This window comes from Hydractinia symbiolongicarpus, chromosome 12 (genome assembly GCF_029227915.1).
Source record: "Hydractinia symbiolongicarpus strain clone_291-10 chromosome 12, HSymV2.1, whole genome shotgun sequence".
In the NCBI taxonomy this organism is placed as follows: Eukaryota; Metazoa; Cnidaria; class Hydrozoa; order Anthoathecata; family Hydractiniidae; genus Hydractinia; species Hydractinia symbiolongicarpus.
Window position 1 is genome coordinate 15,313,502 of NC_079886.1, and position 23,503 is coordinate 15,337,004.

A 23,503-nucleotide genomic window follows, 5' to 3' on the forward strand; every position below is an offset into this window, starting at 1 on the left:
TCTCAATGAGTAGATCAACTGGCTTGCGACACAACGCATGTTTAATAATTTTGTACACAAGACATTTTCAGGCCACAAATACTTTTTTTTATCATGCACAAAATTTCGAAATCAAATTAATAAATATAAATCAGTTTTCTAAAGTTTGTAACAGGAAAGGTTAAGCGAGAATTTTAATACCAAAGTTTACTTCGCATCCAAATTCCGTTTCAGTGTAGAGGTTATTTTTACTTTCATTTTTTAATTAAAGAAATCAAACATTTAACCACTTGTTTTAAACTGGAACCTCTTTCTTTCCAAACATAAAAATTCCATCACTCTGCCACTAATCTATTGTACAGTGATGATACATTTAGAGATTTAGAATATTGATTTTGCTTTTTCTTTTAAATATACAATTTTTTTACATTAATACAAGAATTTCTTAAAATTATTAAGAAACTTTTGTATCCTTGGATGAATATTTTTTTTGTTTGACGTCTAAAATTATTTCCGCATTTGGTGTTCTTATAACAGTCTTCGTTTTATTTTCAGAATATGTATATTTCTATACTATGATGATTTTAAGTCGTTTACTTCCAGCCCTAAAAGTTGCGTTTATTATTTATCGAAGGATAACTACATTGTCAAAAGAAAAACAAGCCGGTCAGTGCATTTCCTTTATCTAAAATCTAAGTTTGTCCCTATCTCGTACATCTCCGTATTTTAAACAAATATTTTAGTTTCTTGACTAATTTTCACATTGCAAAGTCTTTATGTCCGTTAATCATTACTACTCGCCGCTCACCACTGCAAGCAACGTGCGCTGTTAAAGATAAAATTAAAATGTCAATAAAATCCATTATCAATGCTCTGACGGACGAGACTTGGGCAAATTAAAATAAAAAAATCTTTGATTAGAAAATTGACTTCTCGAAAATTTTATCGACAAACTTACTCTCATTTGTACAGTCATATGCCACGCCAAATGGTACCAATGTTGGTTATGTCATACCGTCGATACTAACGACCATAAATTTTCTTACATAGGTCAATATTTATCATAGCACATCCGTATTTCATTCTCAACAGAGAATGCTTCACCCCGATCAGACCTCTGATCATGACGGGCGAGTATAATGCGTGTAAGTCAAGTAGTTCTCTTTCAGTATAAATTTTCTTGCGGCAAAGAAAGGCTGTAAAGTAGAAATTCGTGATGGATATTTCTTGAATCTAAATACACTACTTATTTTTGTTGGACAACCTATAACTGGTAAAAGCCCTGCTTTAAAGTGTGCAGTAGCTAGACTGCTAGTTACTGCACATTTTACTGCACACAGACCGAGAATACTGAGATTACTGATTGCATTATTTCTAATTCAACAGCTTCGGGTTTTACCAATTTGTTATCAAAAACTCAGTCCTGTTTTTTTGTGAATCCAGAGATTCAAGAATATTTATTGAAGATTTTAAAAAATAATGATGAAAATGCATCTGGTGAGGTTGAAATGTTATGCAAAATTTATAGTGGTGAAAGCTGTAACATAAATTTTAGCACTGAAAACCGCAACAGCATCAATGAAAATTGTTCGCTGTGTATATTAGGTAATTTTTATTCACTTTCTGTTACAGTTATATTTTTAGTTTAATCCTATTACCGTTGCTTACTCTCATTTATATCAAATTATAATTTCTTTTTAAGGAACTACACAAATAAAAATGATTGCACACATTGTCAGTCGAATGGATCAGGGTAATGGTTTATTCAATAGATTTGTAATCACAATACCAGCATCGTTGCGCCCACTACCCCACGAGCAGGTTAAAGCAAAAGAAGATCTGAGACCATACATGTTTTCTCTCGTTGAACTTTACAAGTTTCATGATACGATTGATTCCACCAATCCAACCATATTTTATTTCTCCGACGAAGCTATCATAGCTTCGTCGGAGAAATAAGGGTATCCTTCATACTTTTTTAATCAAATTCTTGCCATTTTGTCATTTTATAATTTCTAAATTTTTATATATTTTACAGAACTTACAATGAAATCGAAACTTCGTTTTTAACAAATCTCAATGACGATTTAATCCATGGCAGACCGACGTCAAAATCAAAAACTCCTGAATTGCTACCAAAAATAGCAGTAGCACTGCACATACTGGAACACAGTTTCAGTTGTTTATTATCTGGCACACCAATTATGGTTCCAGAGGAAATCACCCTAACAGTCCTTAATCAGGCAATATACTATATTGATACGTTACAAGATCAAAAGGAAGTTCTTCATCATGTAAGTAGTAAAACTTAACACTATTTTGATAGAGAACATTTTCTTTTGCATCATGACATCATATTTTTTTGTTTTCTTTTGTATTTTGTTGTATTAATTCTTATTTTATTTAGTTCATAAGCGAACTAACTGCAACCAAAAAAGACAAAACTAAAATTCCACCATCGTAGGATGAAATAGCTCATGCAATTGTAAAGACGAATGGGCCTGTCAATTTGTATAGAAGCTTTAAACAGACAGAAAGTATCGATCTGTGATGCTATCAGAATACACAAATGTCGTTCATGATCTGATAAAAAACGACTGTGGACGCATCGTTTCGGTAAGAACTCCGGGCGCGACAAAAGATTCTACCTTTTATATTAAAGGAGAATTCCAAGCTTTGCCGCATGCTATCCAGTCTGGTTTGGACAAAGAAGTGTACGAAAGGAAAAAGAATGCTAACATACCTAAATGTATTTTGGAAACAACAATTAATCTTATGTTAGATAAGTAAATTCTTCTTGATTATTTAAATAACGTGGGTATTTTAGAAGTCATTATTCAACCACGGTTCCTGACTCTTGGTCTCTTTAATGGGACGGCGATACGAATAAGTGAAAAAAGACCTAGGGAACGTTCAGATATTACGTAATAAAGTAGGGGAGAGGGGGGTCATCGAAATTGCTTACGCTTGATTATGGGGGAGGGGTCAAGTGGTTTGATGACATAAGCAAATCAAAAAAAAAATTAACAGCATATTTTATCAAGAGTGTGGAAAATATCTAAAGCATTTGTTTTCGCCATATTCTAAATCTTGCATGTAAAATATAAAATTAAAATATTTGTATTTTTTTGGGGGGGTGGGGTGGGAGTGGGGGGGGGTTAAGTAGATGATGACGTAATTTTGGGAGGGGGGTCAGCCAAATGATTACGACTGATTACATGGGGGAGGGGGGGAGTAAGGCAAAAAACTGATTACGTAATATGTGAACGCTCTCCTAGGGTCGAGGTTGGTCATTATTTAATTAAAGAAAAAAAACTCGAGTATCTAATCATGTCGTTCTTTGTTTGACTTTAAAAAAGTAAACGTTCGTCATTCAACATATTTATAGTTTATCGAAAGATTTAATGCCTATCAATTGTAATTATTTGATATTAGAACTAATAGACTCTGTTTTAATTTTATTTATCATTATACAAAATATTGTTTCCTTACATAATTTGAAAGCAAATATATATCTTTGTTGAAAATCAATCTTATATATTTATGTATTTTATATCCTTCATTATCCAATTTCGTTCATTAAATTCTAAAAAATAAAATGATAATTGGATATGTTGGTTCGTTGGCTCGTTGGCTATGTTGATTCGTTGGCTCGTTGGCTATGTTGGTTCGTTGGCTCGTTGGCTATGTTGGTTCGTTGGCTTGTTGGCTATGTTGGCTCGTTGGCTATGTTGGCTTGTTGGCTATGTTGGTTCGTTGGCTCGTTGGTCACAAATTAAAAAGCTGCGATGGTATTCTAAAGTTGCTCCCCCAGGTCCAACATCTGCTCCAAATGTGACAAAACTGTCCAGGCAAACTCAAAAAGGGTGATTTGTGAAACCTGCAGACGATCAACCCACTCAAAATGCATCAAAGGATCATCCTTTCATTTTAAAAATTCCTGAACACGAGATCGTTATGTTCAACCTTTCCCGAGTTTTAACTTTTGGTGGAAGCATACAAGTTTGACATTGTAACTCTATCTGAAACCTGGTTAAAAGATGATAAAAACGTTCTTAATTATGTCAACATAGCAGCCCATACAATACAGCATTCAACAGACTGGACACTCTTTCGTAATGTCCGAAACAAACTTAAGAAGTGTATTAATGAAACAAAACGCTCATTTTACCGAAAAGCTTTATCATTGAAAAGACCAAAAGAGGTTGGGAACGTAATAATCCGAATACTGCATCCAAACAACAAAACTGATAAGCACGATCCTGAAACCCTGAACAACCACTTTAATACTGTTGTGGAAAAACTAACGAACAGAAAGTCTCTAACAAGTACTGAACGTGTAGTTCTAATAAAAACATTTCCAGAAAATCCGCAAGGGTTCATGATTAAACCAACCACCTACAACAAAAAACTGCCCTAAACAAAATAAGGGGGGATTGTTCAACAGGACATGATAACCTATTAACCTCTTGAACCAATTAACCTCTTGAAACCAGTGAGTGATTACATTATCTCTCCACTCTGCCATATAATCAACAGTTCCATCAGCGAGGGTTCGTTTCCAATAGAGTGGAAAATAGCAAGGATCAGTCCCATACCGAAAGTCAAATCTCCATCCGAAGTAGTAGATTGCAGAGCAATATCTGTCTTGCCAATCCTGTCAAAGGTATACGAAAGAGTCATACTATAGCAGTTGTTAGAATATATCGAAACATTATACAAAAATACACAGCATGGTTTTCGAAAATTCAGATCAACGCTTACTTGTCTTCTTAAGCTAAGGGACGACATACTAAAAGCACACAGATTGACGATAACTCATCTAGCATGCGCAATACTGGTTTTGGTGTTCCTCAAGGATCAATACTTGGGCCAGTAATCTTCAACCTTTACGTCATCGACCTCCCTAATCATCTGAATGTATCCGGATCACTCCAATACGCAGATGCTACAACGGTGTATGACCACTGCAAAGCCACACAAGTAGCAGAAAAGACTGGCGAGCTCGTAAAAGATTTACAAAACCTTATGTCTTTGTCAACAAATTCCAACCTTGTTTTTAGCAATATTAAACAAATAAACAAAAAGTATGTTATTTAGCACCAGGCAACTTTCACGAACCCACAACATCAAAAACGCTGATACAAAGCGTACGTGCAATGGCCATCTCCTGGAATCATCAGAGGAGCTCAGAGTTCTTGGAGTGACCTTTAACCAACATCTCGACTGGAAAATGCATATCAACTCGGTCGTAAAAAACTGCTTGGTACACTCAAATCATTGAAGCTCACAAAGCGACTGCATCCATTTTCTTTAAAAAAAGAACTTGTAAACGCATTGGTTTTGTCTAAGCTGGACTACGGCAACTCGGTGTACATTGACACGACTCCAGCGTATTTACTTAAAAGGCTTTAAAAGGTCTTAAATGCAGCGGCTGGTTTTGTTTTACAAAGACATGCGAAGATCGCAGACATTATAAAACTTTCATGGCTGCCAGTGCTTGAGCGATACAAGTATACGATAGCTGTGCTTGCCTTCAAAGCTTTACATGAAATTGTTCCCGACAACATGCAAGTCAAACGAAAGATCAATCATCAAACCCTTCAAACTAACACCAACAACACAGAAAAAATGGTCGACTGTAATGACAGCGTTACAACATTTCAAGCAGACGCAAAGACTGCCTTTAACGATTTACCAAAGGCCATAAGAGATTGCGATGAATTTACTGAATTCGGAAACAAAACTAAAAAGTACTTAGTTGACAAAGCCTTAGCACGGGGAATGATATAAATTTTTAAAATTATGACAGTCTCCCATAGCTAAAAAAATTTGATGTTTTTGTTGTTGTTGTGTGTGTGTATAAGTGGTGTGCTACCAATTCCTGTTCTTTCAATTTACGTGCTATGATCCTATCCTAATCAACATGTCAATCTTCTTATTCTTACTGGATTTTCTTTCGTATACTCAAGTATTTAAGGTTTAATTGTATTCATTTATTTATTTATTAAGTATTTTATTCGTGTGTGTGTGTGTTTAAGTGGTCCACAAGTGCTACCAATTCCTGCTCGTTCATTTACTCGCCTATGATGTTATCTTAATCCTTACCAGTGTCTTTAATGAACAGATTTACTTCCGCATAATAGAGCAATTAATGTTTGATCGGTCGTTCTTTGTGTTTCAAGGATTTTTTAGTTGACGCTATTTCAATGGCCCGTCAAAAACCAAAATTTCTTTTTTAGGAATTTGGTATACCTGTTGCCTTCATCGTATAGATTTTAAAACGCTGATGAAGGAAATGTATAGGACATGTACTTTTGACAAACAGTTACAGAAATATTGTGGTTTAAAGGTTTTTTGATAACGTCATCAACCTGCCCATTCCGAAACGGATTTGGTGACGCAGGTTATTAATTAAAAATTACCCAAATTGGTCCTAGTTGGTCCCTAGTTACCCACGTGGTGAAAAATCATTGACGTCACCACCTCGTTTCCAAGTTATATGGCCTCAAAGCTTTAGGTGCAGTGTAATGGTTTCACTAACGTTAATATACTTTCCTTTGATGGTAAAATTATTTTAACGTCAAAGTTTGGTAATTTACAAAAAAAATTGATAGGCGATACTTTATAGACTTTATCAAAGAAAATTGTGAAGAATATAATCCACTTTGCAAAAGTCACACACAGACACACGGAAGCTCCGTATTATTATAGAGATATAAAAAATAAAGACAAATTTTCCAAAATTTAATTCGTTCTACTTATTAATAATGTAAACCATAAAAATATTCCTGATATGGTTTACATTATCTGGGATTCTGTACAGTGAAACAAGTTTACGTCTTAATGCTCAATTAAATTTCTAGATAATGATCTGCACTAACATTTTAAACCATTTATTGAAAATAGTAGTACTAATTTTTAGAGAAAAACTCAAGAAACCCTTTTTTTGCATAGTATTTATTTATAAGTAACTTTGTGAAAAAAACCCAGAAAAACATGATAAGCCGATGCAGAGAAAAGCTTTGACGTGGTAACTTCGCTATTGTGTGTGACTGAAAAGAAGAGGCTAAGTTATTTTTCACACAATCCGCAGGAATGTGTATTTGTTTTAGCCTTTCTTCGTCTCTGGATAAAAAATGAACACACTGGCGAATCTTTTACGCGAAGCCAGCTCTGATGCGTTCATACGTGAAGTTTAGGCTTAGTTTTTATTTCCCTGAACTAACTTCCCCGAAACCTTTTTATTTGCAATGACTGGCTATGCATCGTTTCTGCGAGGCCAGGTTTTATTCGAAATCGACAAAAAACTTGAAGAAAGTGGAAATGACAAGACATGTGAGGATATACTCTACTTATATTTTTCCGCAGAGCTAGTTACGAAATAAATATTGTTGACAGATATTTTGTTAAAGGAGTGAAACGTGTATTTTTTAATTATTATCTAGCTAGTGTTTGTGAACTATATCCACTAGCCATCTTAGCTCTGCTGTAGCTAGCTGGCTGCCTATAATGTAAAAGCTAATGCAAAATAAAAACAATCAGTACACAAACACAGAACACATGCAGAACGTCTGGTTGGTTGAACCCACTGATATCGAGGGGCAAACTAATTTTAGGCGAACACTGCTAATTAGACGTACTACTCCTAATACATGGAATCACAGTCCCGATACTTACTTGTGCCCGCATCTGAGTGATTACGTAATGCCCGATGCGCGCGCAGTAATGGAGGTAAAAATGTAAACAAACCAAGCAGGCACGGAGGAAAACGTTCAAAACAAACAAAATTCACATTAAAAATGTAGGGGAAATTCAGTTTTCAACATTTGTTAACAATATGTTTTAACCATGCTATACTTGCACAATTTTATTTTTTAACATTCACACAAATAAAACATACATTCAAAGCTTGACTTCTTCATCTATGCGAAATCTTTGTTGTCACTTTTTATGCTTGTTTAGCAAAGTAATTTTCAGTAATGGATTACGCAAAGTAGACATCTAATCTATGCTTTGAGAAAGCGAACTTTTAACTCTATAATTTAAACCATACCATGTGCCCCTAACGAACGGTGCTTTGCACGAGCACGAATGATGACATAAACCTTCGTGAATTGAACATTCAGTCTCTTTTCATTTTTCCGAGGAGTATTGGTTGTTCATGCGTTATACCTATAACGCAACAGTTAGTCGATCTTTTCCTTTTTTTTGCTTAGCTAGCATTTTTGTTGCAGAAAAAAATAATGGAGGACGAATGCCTAATTAAGCTACCAAATGCAAAATCATGGAATCCTAATTTGGTAAGTTACGTCAGTTGTTTTTGACCATTTTTAAAGCGTACATGGCTCGAATCACCTACTACAGAAAATCACTTAAATAAGTAAAAAAGAGCAAATCTCTCCCATGCCTTTTCTAAATTGTGTACATAGCTACTACAGAGCCTAGCCTTTATTCAAGAAGGTAAAATCATAGATTCAATCAAAAGGGGTTAAACTGAGATCTTAAAAAAATGTTAACCTAAATATTGCTTTGTTTACTCTTAAATTAGAGAATTGCCTAATTAGCTAGCTTACTGCATATCAAATAGGTGTGTGAGTAATATTACAATAAAGTCCCAGATCCTCCTTCGACATTCCTGTCGCTGTCGTTGCATGGCAAACATTATGAAATTATTTTCACAGACTCGAATAATTTTTCCTAAGAGTTTATTAGCTAGCTAGCTGCTTAAGAGCTTCTAGTCAAGTTTGTGTTTTTTGGTTTCCACAATTAAATCTGTTATATGTTAAATAAAGTGTATATTACATTCCCTGTACCCAGAATGTTTACAAAACCTTGTTTTAATCATAGAGGTAGAAATCGAGACGCAGATTGAACTCAGTGCGCATTAAAATTCTATTCAAATTGCTATTGTTCCGGCATCCCTTTGATATCAATGCGGGATGTGTATTTCACTGGATTTTAACATAAAAACATTACGTAATCCTTCAGCGGGTCGTTTGTTTATATACAAGAAGAAAAATGTTGCAACGTGTATTGATTGTCTCTTGAGACATTTAGAAATACGATGTGAAGTTAAAATAACACCAGAGAATCCTGCTGATTTAATTAGCTAAATTTTGAAGTATTGGAAACATACATATGTGTATATAGCTATATTTTTACATTGTATATAGCTATAAACAAGTTTTGGTTTACATCTGCTTTTTTGCGCTTGCTCGGGCACTCTCCGGGTCAGAACCTGTCACGTGATACTTTTTAAACCAATCACAAGTTTGTATTTTTCAGGGTAGCAAATATGATTTGAGTGAAAACACGCTGTTCACCCGGTCACCTCTTCAAAAATAGGGGCTGAATTTTTTCACAGATTCTTTGTTTTCTAACTTCAAACCTGTCATATTGTGTAGTTTTCGGCGAGTTCTTGCTAGTTTAGCTTTACTTTAATTCAGATACTTGTAGTTCTTGTTTAATCAAAGCTTCTTTTGTGAGAGTTTGGCCGTGAGACGTTCGTGTTTTCTCTCATCCGGAATTTGTACTACGTGACAATCCGACTAGGAAAATTTTTTTTGTAGAAGCCGGATCATCTAGCGTAAATTCCTTTCTTATAAATTTTTTTTTTTATTATAATACTGAAACTATTCTCTTGTTTTAAAATGCAAGTTTTGCCAATATGACTGTAAATTTCCTTTTTAACTTTTTTAACTGGATTTTATTAATCTGGTGATCTGTTGTTTATATATTCTTATATACTTATAAATCCATTAAAATAATCCTTGGTAGTTCTTATACTGTCATGTTGAATGGGTGTGACCTTCACAATTATAAATTTAGGAGTTAACTTCTGTCGTTTTATAATCCATTCTAATTTTTTTAGAAATTATATACCTTTTCACCACACAAATTTCTAAAATATAGGCCATAATGCCCAATGCAAGAATGCATGGAATGAACAGAAGTTTTTTGCTGCTCACTTTTTTTTAATATAACATACAGTTATAATGAGAAAAAATATTGTATTTATTATAGTGTATTAATACTTGTTTATCTTATTAAGTATATTTCATATTCCTGTACAAGTTCTTTTTCTTGCATCGACAGATTTTCATGACCATATTTCAGTTGATCTACTAGCCATAGAAACCCAGAGTGCTAGCAATTTACATCGTGGTGCTCGAGCCTTTCGAGGAGGTCCTCCTAGCCGAGAAAATATTGGATTGTGTGTTCATACTGAAAGGTTTTCTTTTTTTAGTTAAAATACATTACTATAAAATTCAGGAGTGGACCATGGGAACCATCAAGGATTCTGTCGCAAACAAAACTCTTCACCATGTAGAACCATAATTCTAAATCTAAAAGAAAATGCAATGCAAATTTTTGCCCAATAATTGGGTATCAAAATATTAAATTTCTGACGACACCATCTCCCATAAATGAACTGTCTGTTACATGATTTCACTGCCACGAAACAAAGAAAATATTAACAAAAAGTTACATAATTTAACAGGTGTGGGAAAAATTAGTTACAGAATGACCACACACTAATTATATTGTGTCATATATAAAATGATATTTTTGATACTGCAATTTTGTGCCATAATAAAGAAATCTCCAGGCATGAAAGCACTGAAAAAATCTAACATGGTAAAAACAGGACTTTCTACTAGTGTTTTGTATGTTATGTGGTTTGTGTAAACAAGGCTTTAAGTGGCACAAAACAAAAAATCCCTACTTTGTCTGTATAAATTGCATTTAAACAGTAGTTTCTTATTATATTCTGATATAATATAATTTTTCTGGCTAAAAGTTTGGCAAGTTAAACGATCACAACCAAAACTATTCCAAACCAATAGCTAGAGGCTAGCTAGCTAGCTCACCTGACTCAGACTTGTTTTAGTTTTAGAAAGCTGTAAATTCCTTGGCGTGGACTTTTATACAAAAAGAAACTTGTTTCTTACCCGTTATAAGGTAGCTAATTTAGTAAGGTATTCATGGTGACCACGGTCGTGGATATTCCTGGAAAAATCCACTTGTCCTGGAAGTTCTTTAAAAATCCTGGAATTTTGACGAAAAAATAAAGATGTCCAGGAATTGTCCTGGAAAGTAATCATGTTAAGAAAAATGTTTGCACTTTCAAATATTTAAATCTTTTTACAAACTTTGCCCAAAGTATTTTTGCTAGTAGTAGTTAATACTTAGAGGTTGCTTAAACCTTTTTTTACATCATTGAGCATCATTTTTAATTATTTTTATTCTTCCCATAATCAATGAATGAGATGTCATAACGATCGTTAAGATTCTAAAGGTTCTTTGAGACCGATATGTTATCTAAGAGAATAAGCTTCTAGAACTACATTATGTTAGGTTTGCTTATTGAGAAAAAAAAGATTTTGATTTTGTTTTTTTATTTTTTATTTTAGTCCAAACATTTCTCAGAAAATTAATATTCAAATTTTGTTGATATAAATGAAAGATCCTAGAAATGAAGTTTGCATTGTGTAGCCACCTACTGTAACGTTTTGTTTGCATATTATGTTTATTCTAAACCAATCAATATGGTCAAAAAAGTTTGTTTACAAGACCTAAATTACTTTAACTGAAATATGCTCCAGACCTAATTTACTGGATGACTACAAGGTGTATTTTTCAATGAATTTTCATTCAAAGATATAAATAAAACGTTAATTTAATACCTATGTATTATTTTAGTGGGCACATTAGTGAAAATTCACATATCTAAGTAAGGTAAAGTTAGTCCAGCTATAACACTTTCTCACTAACTTTATTTCTAAGAATAAATTGGCTACAATTCCCAGAACAAGGTAAAACTACTGAACGAAATCTATTATAAGGTGGCTCCTTTTGTGTGAAAGATAACTGATTCTCTCAGTGCGTTTTTTTTCAAATTGTCATCCTTGAGGGGTCACATGATCTTTTATATCTCCATAAACTGTTGAAGAGGCTTCATACACTCTGAAGGCACTGGTACTTCTCCTTTATCCTCTTTGCATTCTCACTCTGAATCACTTCGGTATTGATCACTACTTCTCTGTCTAAGACTAAATCTTATGATCGGATTCTAGCATGAAATCAAATATATTTTTCAAATAGGAAAATAACTTACCTCCTTCGGAAATATTTGGGCAACTTTAAGGCCTTCACATAAGGTATTCACAGAACCTAATCCGAAGGTCACGAGGGTGAAAGGGTTAATTTAAAACGAGGTTTGTAAAATGCTGTAATATATTTGGTTTCTGGTGGTAGCACAATATTTCTAGGTTGCGTTGCATTCATCTTAAAAAATTACTTGTTTCTCTAAAGGTTTTATTAGGCCTGTGATTTTTAAGGTTAGCAATTTGTCTCGGAATTGTCCTGGAATATAAAACAATCTTGTCCTGGAAAATCCTTGAATGTTCTGGAATATACATTTTAACTTCTGTGGTCACCATGGTATTGTTCCAGCGCAGCCATTATGTCCAAAAAAGGATCTAAAATGAAAGAGGTCTGGACAGCACTGCATGTTTACAGCCTGCGGTATTTTGCAGAACAAAAAAGGGAGACAAACAAAATTATTGTTTTATTTTTTACAGCGATCAAACATCAAGCAAACCGTTTTTTCTGTTTTGCAAGTTATTTAAGACAAATCTTGTCTTACTTGCTTTCTGCATAATTAGCTATAAAATGTATGTGGCAGTCATATTGCGCTATTATCTATATCGGCAAAGAAAACAAATCAATTTAGCGAAATATAGCTCAACAGTGTTTGTCGTTATATAGCTTTATTGCTAATCAATTTCTATTTAGTGATAATTTTATTGTTTTTCAACTAATTATTGCTATATAGCTATTGATAATTATAGCTTTTTATCAAATTCCCTGGAATCCTCTCAATTGATAAAGCTACATAAAGTTGTAGGATGTTGAATAATTTTTTTTAGGTGGTTCAATTTCAAACATTCAAGCCATGAATCTTGCTCGCTACAAGTTGGTAAACTTAGTTGTGTTTGCTACTGTTTTTTCTCAGGCGCGGACTTATCTTTAATTACATTTAATTTTTAGGTATTGTCCTGATTTAAAGAAGACTGGCTTGTTTGCAGCAAAAAAGTTGATATCTTATGTGTCAGAAGAAGTAAGTAGTTAAATAGAACTCTAAATTTACAATTATAAAACGCATTATTTTACATAAATTTCTTGTTTTTAAATATTGGAAATTCTACAAAACATGTGTTAAGTTCACTCCTCATACATAGTTATTTTTGACCAAAAATAAACAAAATATAGAACATCCTAACCTAAAAAATTATCCCTAAGTGAAAAACATCAACGTAATTTGACTTCATTACTTTTAGCAAACTGATTAAAAATTTTAAAACCAGCCTTGGAGAAAGTTCTTTGTATTATTGGACTAGTCGATAAAGCCTGTGGAAATACCACTTAGGCAAAAGAGCAATGGAAAAATAGGTTGTTTTAGATGTTTTGCTGTCGTCAGCAGTGCATATGCAGAAAAAATTGGCGAAGATTTCCTTATTCGTTGCCTGTGTAATGAGTAGAGGTTAAGACGCTGATCGAAATAATGTATAGGATCATATGTTTTTGACGAACGCGTAAGATGATATAGGGGTTTAAAAATGACCCGCAAAAGCACAATTTTTTTTATATATCTGATGCCTTCATCGTATATATCTTGAAACTCTGATCAAGAAAATGTATAGGATACATGATCCTATACTTTGATCTTTGACAAACGGTTGCAGAGATATTGGGGCTTGAATGTTTTTTGATGACGTCATCAACCCGTTCATTTCGAAACGGATTCGAGGGACCCAGGTTTGGGAAACTTACCCAAATTGGTCCAAGGTGGTCTCTAGTTACCCACGCGATGAGAAATCATTGACGTCGCCACCTCGTTTCCAAAGTTTTAAGTGCACTGTATTGGCATCATTAATTCAAATTAAGATATTAACGTTATATTAATGTTATTGACGTCGCGACGTTGAGTTTGTCGATTAAGCATTTGAGACATGCTTTTTTTCGGCGACATCAAAGGAAAATGGACACATCCACTTTGCCTGTTACAGACTGACAGACACACACACAGTCTCTGTATTATTATAGAGATATGTCACAATGTCACTCGTTTGCTTATGCGTTGCCTCTTGATGACAATCCTTAACTTAAAATCTGCATATATTGACAATAAAATATTCTAGGCTTTGTATAGGACCAATGTGTTATTTAATTTCAGTATACATACAGTTACAGTCATCATTAAAATGTAATGAAAATACCTTAATCATTGTTAGAGTTTAAAATTAGCTCTTTTTTTGACATTATATTTAGGGACATTATTCAATCAGTAAAGCTGCAGCACTTATTGGTATAGGAATGGACAATGTTGTTAAAGTTAAAACTGGGACAAGGTATTTGATATTTTGTTCTTAACTAGCCCGTTAACCCAGTGTGGAGCACTAAGTTAAATTGCAGAGCTATAACAGTAGTGTTATTTCCTTTTTACAAATGAATTTTATTGGTTGAAAATTTCTTAATTTTTTCAATCCTAAAAACTCTTTTGTTTCTGCACATGAATCTTTCTTAAAATAGATATGCTGTCATTAGTGTCTGCAAAAACGGCTAAAATCAAGAACTCAAGAACTATGATAATAGTTTTTTTACTCCATTTCATCAAAACGATCTAGAAACATACCATATCTGACTACTTTAAGTATATATAACCCGCATTAACCCAAGCTGGAGCTTGAGTTAAAAATCAGATTGGTAAAGATAACCTAAAAAGAAACAATTCCTCTACATAGAAACTCCTTAATCAAACATATAACAGGAAAAAGAATTATATACTATATCTGTATTGGATCTTATTAAAGTTAATTGTAATTGATGTTTCCTAGGGTTTTCAAAAACCTGGATGTCATTACTGCGTTTAATAGATGTCATTATAATAGCGTGTTCGATTAAAAACATGGTTTAGGAGGAAATTTGGTATATTTTGGGCTAACAGACAGGCAAATAAAAACTATAATACAGATTCAAGTGGGTAGTGAAATCACCATTATATTCACAATTCATTGTTTCACTCTTTTCAGATTTGGCCATCAGTATTGTGCCCATTTGCAATTGGCATATTCCATATTCAAAAATTACAACTATTGCTTTTTTAACCAACAAGTACCAAAAAGTTTATATCATCTATTAAGCTAGATATAACTGGTATGATTTGATAATTGAAAAGTTTGTTTGAGATAACTAAAAATTCTACCCCTTCACCTTTTAACTTTAGAGGGAAGATTATTGTAAAGGATTTAGAAGATAAAATAAAAGAAACCATTGCAAGGGTAATTCACATTTTGTAGCCACGCCCAATGTCTAGTAATTAGCATTGATTTTTCATCTGCAACCTCCCTAAGAAAATTTTATTGTTGTTGCACTAATATAATTAATAGTATTTTATTATTCAGAATGAGCAGCCATTTTTTGTATGTGCCACAGGAGGAACCACTGTTGGCGGTGCTTATGATCCATTGGATGAAATAGCTGATGTCTGTGAAAAGTATAAAATTTGGATGCATATTGATGTAAGTGAACTAAAAATTATAGGAAATAAAAATTTATGTTGCATTTTTTTTAGTTTTTTATATGCAGGTTAATTTTTACATTGCGGAGATGGAACATTCAACAGAATGCTGTCACAGTGTAGGCAGTAATAAGTTATATGTGATGTTTAGATAATTTTTAAAGAAAGTAATGAAATCCATTACAGCTTGTTTATCACTTATTCTCTTTACTTTTAGTTATTTTTCCATATTACGTTATTTGCGATTTCTTTGTTGTGTTATCTTTAAATGCTGATTTTTCTTTTTCTCTATCGTATACTAGTAGTTACTGTTTAGTAAATGTTTGTAATGTACTGTTTAAAGAGCATCGTTTAGCTTAATTACCTGACTCTGCAGACTATCCATGTAAAAAGGAAGATGTTCTCACCACATTAAAGCTTGCTGTTTTGTTTATCTCACAATCAAAATATGCAATCTGTTACGACAAAAATAAAATATGACATACCTGGATGGTTAACATTTTTTACGGAAAGTATTGTGTGTTTAATGACCAATATTTGTTTAATTGTAGGCTGCATGGGGTGGTTCGTGTTTAATTTCAAAAAAACATAAGCATTTAATGAAAGGTTGTCATAGGTACAATAATTACTATGCAGTTTGCAAAATGTTTTCTTACTTTATTAGAAAAGTAATGTACTCTAAAATGTCAGTGTTTGTAATAATGGCCAAAATTATACTGAAACACTACTCGTGCCATCTGAAATAATGAAATTGATTTTCTTTATAGGGCTGATTCTATCACCTGGAATCCTCACAAGCTAATGAATTGCTTGCTTCAATGCTCTGTTCTGTTAACAAAGGAAAATGTAAGCTTTCTAAAATTTGTTATTGTGAAACTAGTAGTATAGTTGATTGGCTCGTGGGAGTATCCACTTGATAATGCAGGAAAATACATTTTGATAACATCACCAATGAGCTTCCTATTATACTAAAAAAAATGTTCCTAAATTTAACCTAATGTGTAACGTTGGTCAATAAAATTCATAGGATGGTGTGCTTTTGACAAATGGTTACAGAAATGCTGAGGTTTTAAGATTTTTTGATGGCGTCATCGTCATTGGTGCTGAATTTAAACTGATGTCATCTCCCTATTTCCAAGTTATTATGCCTTACAGTTATAGGTGCATTGTAATGGCTCTATTAATTTAGATTAGGGTGGATTTTTTGCTTACTTTAAGTAAAATAAAGACATGGACAGCTTATTATTATATTATAACAGTTGATTATATTCCACCTTCTTATTAGATTCATACCCTTGTTTTAAGATGATAATGTGATTGGTGTTATCAAATAACAGTTGCATTTCATTTTTCAGGGTCTTCTAAAACAATGCAACAGTACAGGTGCTACATATCTTTTCCAGCAAGACAAAAAACTTTATGATGTTGCTTGGGATACTGGTGATAAAACATTTCAATGTGGACGCAGCAATGATGTCTTAAGGCTATGGTTAATGTGGAAGGCTAAAGTAGGTTATTCATATTAGATTTAATCCTTTTAAAGAATGTTGACATAAGACAAGTTTTAATTGTGCTAATTGCTTCCAATTATGCTATATTTTTTATAAATAAAATATTGTTCACAGCAGTTTGATTGCAATTGATAAGAACTATATTTTGCTACCAGTAAATGGTAGTAAAAACAAACCAAGTTTCAATTATATAAATTTTACATTAATAAAAGGCTGTTTCAAATGTTTTAAAGAGCTGTTTATTTGATTACAGTAGACTCCCGGTTATTCGAACCTGCACTTATTCAAAACTTTCGGTTATTGGAAGAAATTTTTTCCCCTGGACTTTTTACCACACTACAACCTTAATTTCTCTCAGTTATTTAAAGCTGTTTTCTAACCTCTTTGACCCCAATACGCCCAAAGTTATTCGAAATTTAAAGCAAAATAATATTTTTAACTTTAAAAAAAACTTTAATGAAAATATTTGTCCTTTTCATAAAAATAAAACTATGTACAAAACAACTTTTTTAACAGTTCAATCACTTCTCCATTTGCAGAAAATTAGAGCAAACAAGGAATTCTCATTCCTTTGTCATCACCAAGATTTATAGCTTTTTCTGTGACTTTTGCTTTGCAATTATTCAGCAGATCCGATATGAGAAAGTAAAATATGGTCTTTGTGTATTTGCCGCTTTTCCTTTTGGTAAATGCCCCACTACATTCTCTTTCTCATCCATAACAGCCACAGCGTATTTATCGACTTTGTTACTAGGCCCATTTGTGTCTTAAGAACTTTCCCAATAACAGGTTCCCATTTGGTTCAATGAACATGAAACCCCATATCTTTTGACTCGGTTTCGAAGTTTTTTAGAAGAATTATCTTAAAAGGGTCTTCATAGTTAATAAACATTGAAATAAGATCCATGATGTTTTTGTTATACTTTACACTACTCTTCGATTGCTGTGGTATTGACTGTTGCATAAAGATATTATTACATTGTAATCAATTAAATCCTAGATTTTTTTTTTCATGATGAAATCATAATAACACAATTACACAATATACCTATGTTATACTATACTCATTTATAATGTCTGAATATAATGGCACTGTTTATATACTAAAAGGCCACCGGGTTTAAACAAAATAAAACTCACACAATCAACAAGCTGGATTGAATGTATCAAATCCTTGATTACGTTTTGTTTTGATCTCAATGCAATGACATCATTTTCAAAACATTTTTCATAAGCAGTCACATTTTAAAATGGCAATAACAAGAAAGAAAGTTGTCTTGACCATCAAGGAAAAGTATCAAGCAAAGAACTTGAAAAAAAAGGGAACTACAAAAACTCGCATCACTGAAGTATGGTGTCCCCCCAAACACCTTAACCTACTGGATTAAAAACAAAAGCGCAACAATAAGTAAAACGAGTTAGGCCAATATAGCGCTAAGAGATAAAAACTATGCACTGAAAGACACGATGACATCGATAAAGGTGTGTATAAATGGTTCATGAACGCACGCGAGAAAAACGTGCCCTTCAGTGGCTTAACAATGCCAGAAAAAGGTTTTGATTTTGTAAAACAGCTCAATATAAGATTTTCAGGCATCTAAAGGATGGCTTGATCGCTGAAAAAATAGAAATAACATTGTACATCGTGCTATATCAGGAGAGGAAAAGTCTTGCACACCTGAAATGACAGCAAGTTGGGTGCAGACACATCTACCTACAATGCTGACAAGATATAAAATAAAGAATATTTAATGCTGACGAATTTAGTTTATTCTATCAGCAGCCTCCAACAAGTACCTTGGACGATGTTCTGGTGGAAAATCCAGCAAAATCTGTTTAACTGGCCTTGCAGCAGAAAATGCCATTGGTGAAAAATCGCCAATGTTATCGATGCTTTTAAGGAGTAAAAATCCTTCCTTTTCAGTACAAAGCCCAGCAAAAGACTTGAATGGGCTCTGAAATCTTTTCTTGACCCATTGTTTCGTGATTAAGGTCGTCAAATTGTTCTTATTAATGATAACTGCCTGCGAACCCAGAAGTTCAGAATTTGAACCTAAAGAGTGGGTATTTTTGCCACCAAATACCATATTCAGAACATTAGGTCATTGAAAGCATATTATCATTCTAATATGATGAAGCATCAAATCAAGCACATTGATGCTAGCATGGAGGTTCCGAAAATCAACATTCTTGAACCAATGGGAACTTTTGTCAAATCATAGGAAGCTGTATCTGCAAATACTGTAGTTAATTCTTTTAAAAGGGTTCTCTGAAGAAACACAAACTGCAAGTATTAATGATGAGAATGACCCATTTAAATTGCATTGGTGTACTTAAAAATCTTGGTTTGGTTGACGAGACCTTCCATGTGGATGACTTTGTTGACATAGACTTTGAGATTTTTACGAGCAAAACAATTGTTTTCACTTACAAAGAAATAATTGAATCAATTCGTGATGACGATAAGTGCTCCGTTGAAGAAGAAATCAAAAATGATGCAAAGATTGAAGTGAACGATATGCCTTCACAAAAACCAAAAAAGGATTCCATGGAATTGATTGAACACTGGTCAATGTTTGATGAAGATGAAGATGGTGGTGAAATACCGACACTAAACAATATAACAAAAAATGCAGTAAACACTATTGTGAAATGAAAAAGCAAATTTTAATAGAAGATTTTTTTAAACCTTTATATTATAAGTTGTTTTCGTTAATTTTTGTTATTACTATTATTATTATTAGTTAAAACAGTACAGTAGTATCTAAAATATGCTTTTTTTCATCAAACGCCTCCAAAACCTGCCTGGATGAAATTTTGGCAGAAAAAAACTAAATTTTTTATTCGAAAGTTATTCGAAATTTTGATTTATTCGAAGTAAATTCTTATTCCTGGTGGAGCTTCGAATAACTGCGAGTGTACTGTAAAATAAAATGTCTATTTAAAAATTTTCTTTGTTACCAAACAGGAAAGTCTCAAAACTTAATCTTATTAGTAAAAATAGTAGCAGCTATAGATTTTAGCACATTCTAGAAATTACGCTTTTTTAAAGTTTCATAAATTCATCAAAAGCAAATCAAACTTGCTAACATCTGTTTTTTCCTGGTTTGATGGTTTGTCTGTTTATGTGTTTATGTGTTTCTTTCTTGTTTTCATCAAAGTCGTTGGAATTTATTCTTTAATTGCATAGATAAACATGAGCCTTTTTAGTAACTAAGACTAGCCCCAAAACTTGCCTGGGCATTATTAGTAAATATAAAATAACATGTTTCTTTGTTCAAGGTACCATTACGTTAATGGTCTTACTTGAACAATAATGAAAATAATGCTCCTTTTGAAAGTCAAATGATTGGATAACTCCAATGAAAATGGAGAGTTAGAGGTATACTAATCAAATGCACATACAATGCGATCAAATAATTGATAGTAGGAAACAACTTTACTCTACTTGCTTGCAGCTCTTGCGTCATTATACTAATCTGAGAGCGTTTTTGTTGCTTCTGATGAAAGCTCGTGTGAAGATTACGTTTTAGTCTCATCACCCTTTAGAACATAAATTTATTTTTGAAAAGAACAAAACATATTTTTAGACTACATAAAGTTTAGTCTTTACGAAATAATTTATTATATATTTGTTTCATAGGGTACAGCTGGCATGGAAGAACACGTTGATTTAGCATTTTCAAACGCGAGGTACTTATACTTAGCGGTATTATATGCATGTTTTATAGGTGAAACTATGCAAAAACTTTTTTTATATGCAACATGAAATGAAAGGTAAAAACAGCTTTGTGAAACATACGTACAAAAAATAATCAAATTTACTTCCTTTTGTACACAAAGGAATTTATTAAGATGTTTTTTTTTTAAATGTATGTTGTGTCTTGTGTTTAGTATGTACATCATAATAGCTTTTCTAACGTACGCTACTACATTTCATATATTTTTTCAGAATTTCTTTTTTTTATTATTATTTACCGACTGATTAGCTATTTATGTAACGTGCTTTGGTTACTCAGAGTAGGTTTCACAGTTGTTGATCTTTCGAAGCTGATTTTTCTACATCGTTCTGAACTTTTTTAAATCATTGTGTGAGCATAATTTTTTTCTGACTTTTATTTAAAAAAAACCTTTTTCACAATCATCATAGTATAATTTTAAATCTTGAACGTTATACGTTATTTTTTAATTCTCCTAACTCAATTCTCACCAAGGATCTTACATGGGAAAAATGATTTCTAAAACCAGAATTGCGTACACAGGGTTCTATATGTGCGTACGTTGCCATCAACAAATGTACAATGAATAAAACATGTGTACACAGATACATACAGAAATTAATTTTTCAATTCCCGTGATCCATTGCTATATATTTACATACTTACTTACATCGGCTGTAATTCAAATATTCCGAAATAAATAATAAACAATGTAAAAATAAATTACTATTTCCTTTAGATATCTTGCAGATCAAGTAAAAGCTAGAAGTAATTTTGAGTTGTTAAGAGAGGTATTTATGAGTTGTTTTTGTTTTGAGATTTTTCACAATATTTAATTACATAAGACTAAAAATTATATATTTAGCCAGAATGTGCTAATGTTTGTTTTCGTTACATTCCTCCTGGTATTTCTACCCTTGCAGATGGCCCAGAAAAGTTAGAGAAATTAGCTAAGGTTAGTAAAAGTTTTTGTTATGAAAGTCTTTGAAACTTTTTTTTGCTTTATTGCATCCCGAATTAAGGCAACCTACAAATCAATAATTACTGTTTCAGGTGCCTCCGGAAATAAAGAAGAGGATGACTCATGAGGGAACTCTCATGATTGGTTATCAACCATTGAAAGACCATGGAAATTTTTTCCGCATGATAACATCAAATTCAGCAGCTAACCCGGCAGACATGGATTTTATACTTAATGAAATTGAGCGTTTAGGAAAAGATTTGTAAAGAAAAATTATCTAGCGCCGATTTATGAAATATACAAGAATTTCTAAATCCCGTCGCGTGCCAGGATAAATCTCCTAAATACCTTTAAAAAAATGAAAACCCTCTAAATAAAGAGGTCTCCTGAATAACCTAAATTTTAGACCCAAAATGTTGATTCCTCCTAAAATCACCTAAAATTGTTTATATGATCCATTTTCTGCAAAAAGTAACTTTTTGCTATTACGTTTAATGTGACCATAAATGGAGCAAATTTATTATCTTGCAACAGGACGGATGAATATATTTACATAATTACTGCAACCCTATACCTCTCTGATATAGGGTTGATTATTTATAAGGCTCTTATTTTCTCTCAAAATTTTGACAAAATATACTAGTTTTTATACGTTTTTTAGAGTTTCCTTAAAATTTGCCCCTGAAACCTCCTAAAATTCACCAAATTAAACAAGCACAGTGCAGTTTTATTAGAATTATTTTCCCCTATGGAATCCCCAGCCTGGCGCAAAAGTTCATGTGATATCGGCCCAGCCCCCCTGAATATCCTACTTCCAAGCATGGTATGCATATCATAAAACACCTCCATAGTGGCAAAAATCCATATGAGACTTTAAAGCTAAATACCAGTAAAGGGTATATTTAAACAACAATAAACAAGACTCACTAAATGGTGAAATCATAACACAATATATATGCACACCACAAAATATTAAACCACCACTCTTCATATACATAAATAAAGTTCAATCAAATTTTGGATTCCATCAAAATATGCCGTCCAAAATTGGTCGTAACAGGCTTATTGTACAACTTTGCAAAAGTGCTACCATTGGACCAACCAGCCCCTTTTCCAATATCTAAAAAAGAGAAACCAGTTTGTTTTGATTTTGATGTAGACAGCATGAGTTAAGTGTGCCTTTAAAACATTTGTGTCCAGCCCCGCAGCTTGCAACATTTTACACAGGTCCACCTTGCAATAGTTGCTGATGTTACAGCTTTGTGGGGTAAAACATAACTTATGAAAAGCCTTTTCTCATCATTGCGTAGGCCACTAGTTCTTGCAAGGTATTCTGTAAGGTTTTGCACAACACAAACTTTCCCGTTAGTAGGATATGCATAAAATTCCAATGATTTCTGGTGATTTTTCGGTCTACTTTGTTTGAGCAAACTGTGAATAAAAAAAACAATTTCATTTCCCTGATGCAAACTATGTAAAGATAAATCACTGAGTGTCTGTGATCGTTGACCACTAAGAACGCACATCAAGACAGCTAAACGTTGCGTTAATAATTGTAAAGATAACTCTTCTGGTGGTGGCAAAGAGTCAAGGTACCTCAACACGACATCCACATCAAAAGTGATTGTATATCGAGGAAGAGTTAGTCTTTCCTTGGAAATGCCATTCAATAAACGTTTGATTATAGGTGGGTTGCCAAACGTTATCCTATGGTCAGGTTTAAGTATAGGTGATAGAGCAGATCTGG

The 23,503-nt window shown here is 33.0% G+C and overlaps 1 protein-coding gene across 3 annotated transcripts in view; it reads left to right on the plus strand.

The window, feature by feature from the left end:
• LOC130622240 (acidic amino acid decarboxylase GADL1-like) overlaps positions 1 to 22,070 on the plus strand; it is a 53,512-nt gene extending 31,442 nt beyond the window's left edge. For all 3 annotated transcript variants that reach the window (XM_057437683.1, XM_057437684.1, XM_057437682.1), the window contains exons 5-16: positions 12,915 to 12,960; positions 13,036 to 13,105; positions 14,317 to 14,396; positions 15,272 to 15,326; positions 15,450 to 15,566; positions 16,117 to 16,181; positions 16,333 to 16,411; positions 16,921 to 17,073; positions 20,720 to 20,769; positions 21,535 to 21,586; positions 21,661 to 21,750; positions 21,849 to 22,070. In XM_057437683.1, coding sequence (XP_057293666.1) covers positions 12,915 to 12,960; positions 13,036 to 13,105; positions 14,317 to 14,396; positions 15,272 to 15,326; positions 15,450 to 15,566; positions 16,117 to 16,181; positions 16,333 to 16,411; positions 16,921 to 17,073; positions 20,720 to 20,769; positions 21,535 to 21,586; positions 21,661 to 21,750; positions 21,849 to 22,022 — 1,031 coding nt within the window. In that variant the 3' untranslated portion in view covers positions 22,023 to 22,070. The remainder of the gene's footprint in view (positions 1 to 12,914; positions 12,961 to 13,035; positions 13,106 to 14,316; positions 14,397 to 15,271; positions 15,327 to 15,449; positions 15,567 to 16,116; positions 16,182 to 16,332; positions 16,412 to 16,920; positions 17,074 to 20,719; positions 20,770 to 21,534; positions 21,587 to 21,660; positions 21,751 to 21,848) is intronic.
• The last annotated feature ends 1,433 nt before the right edge of the window (positions 22,071 to 23,503 follow it).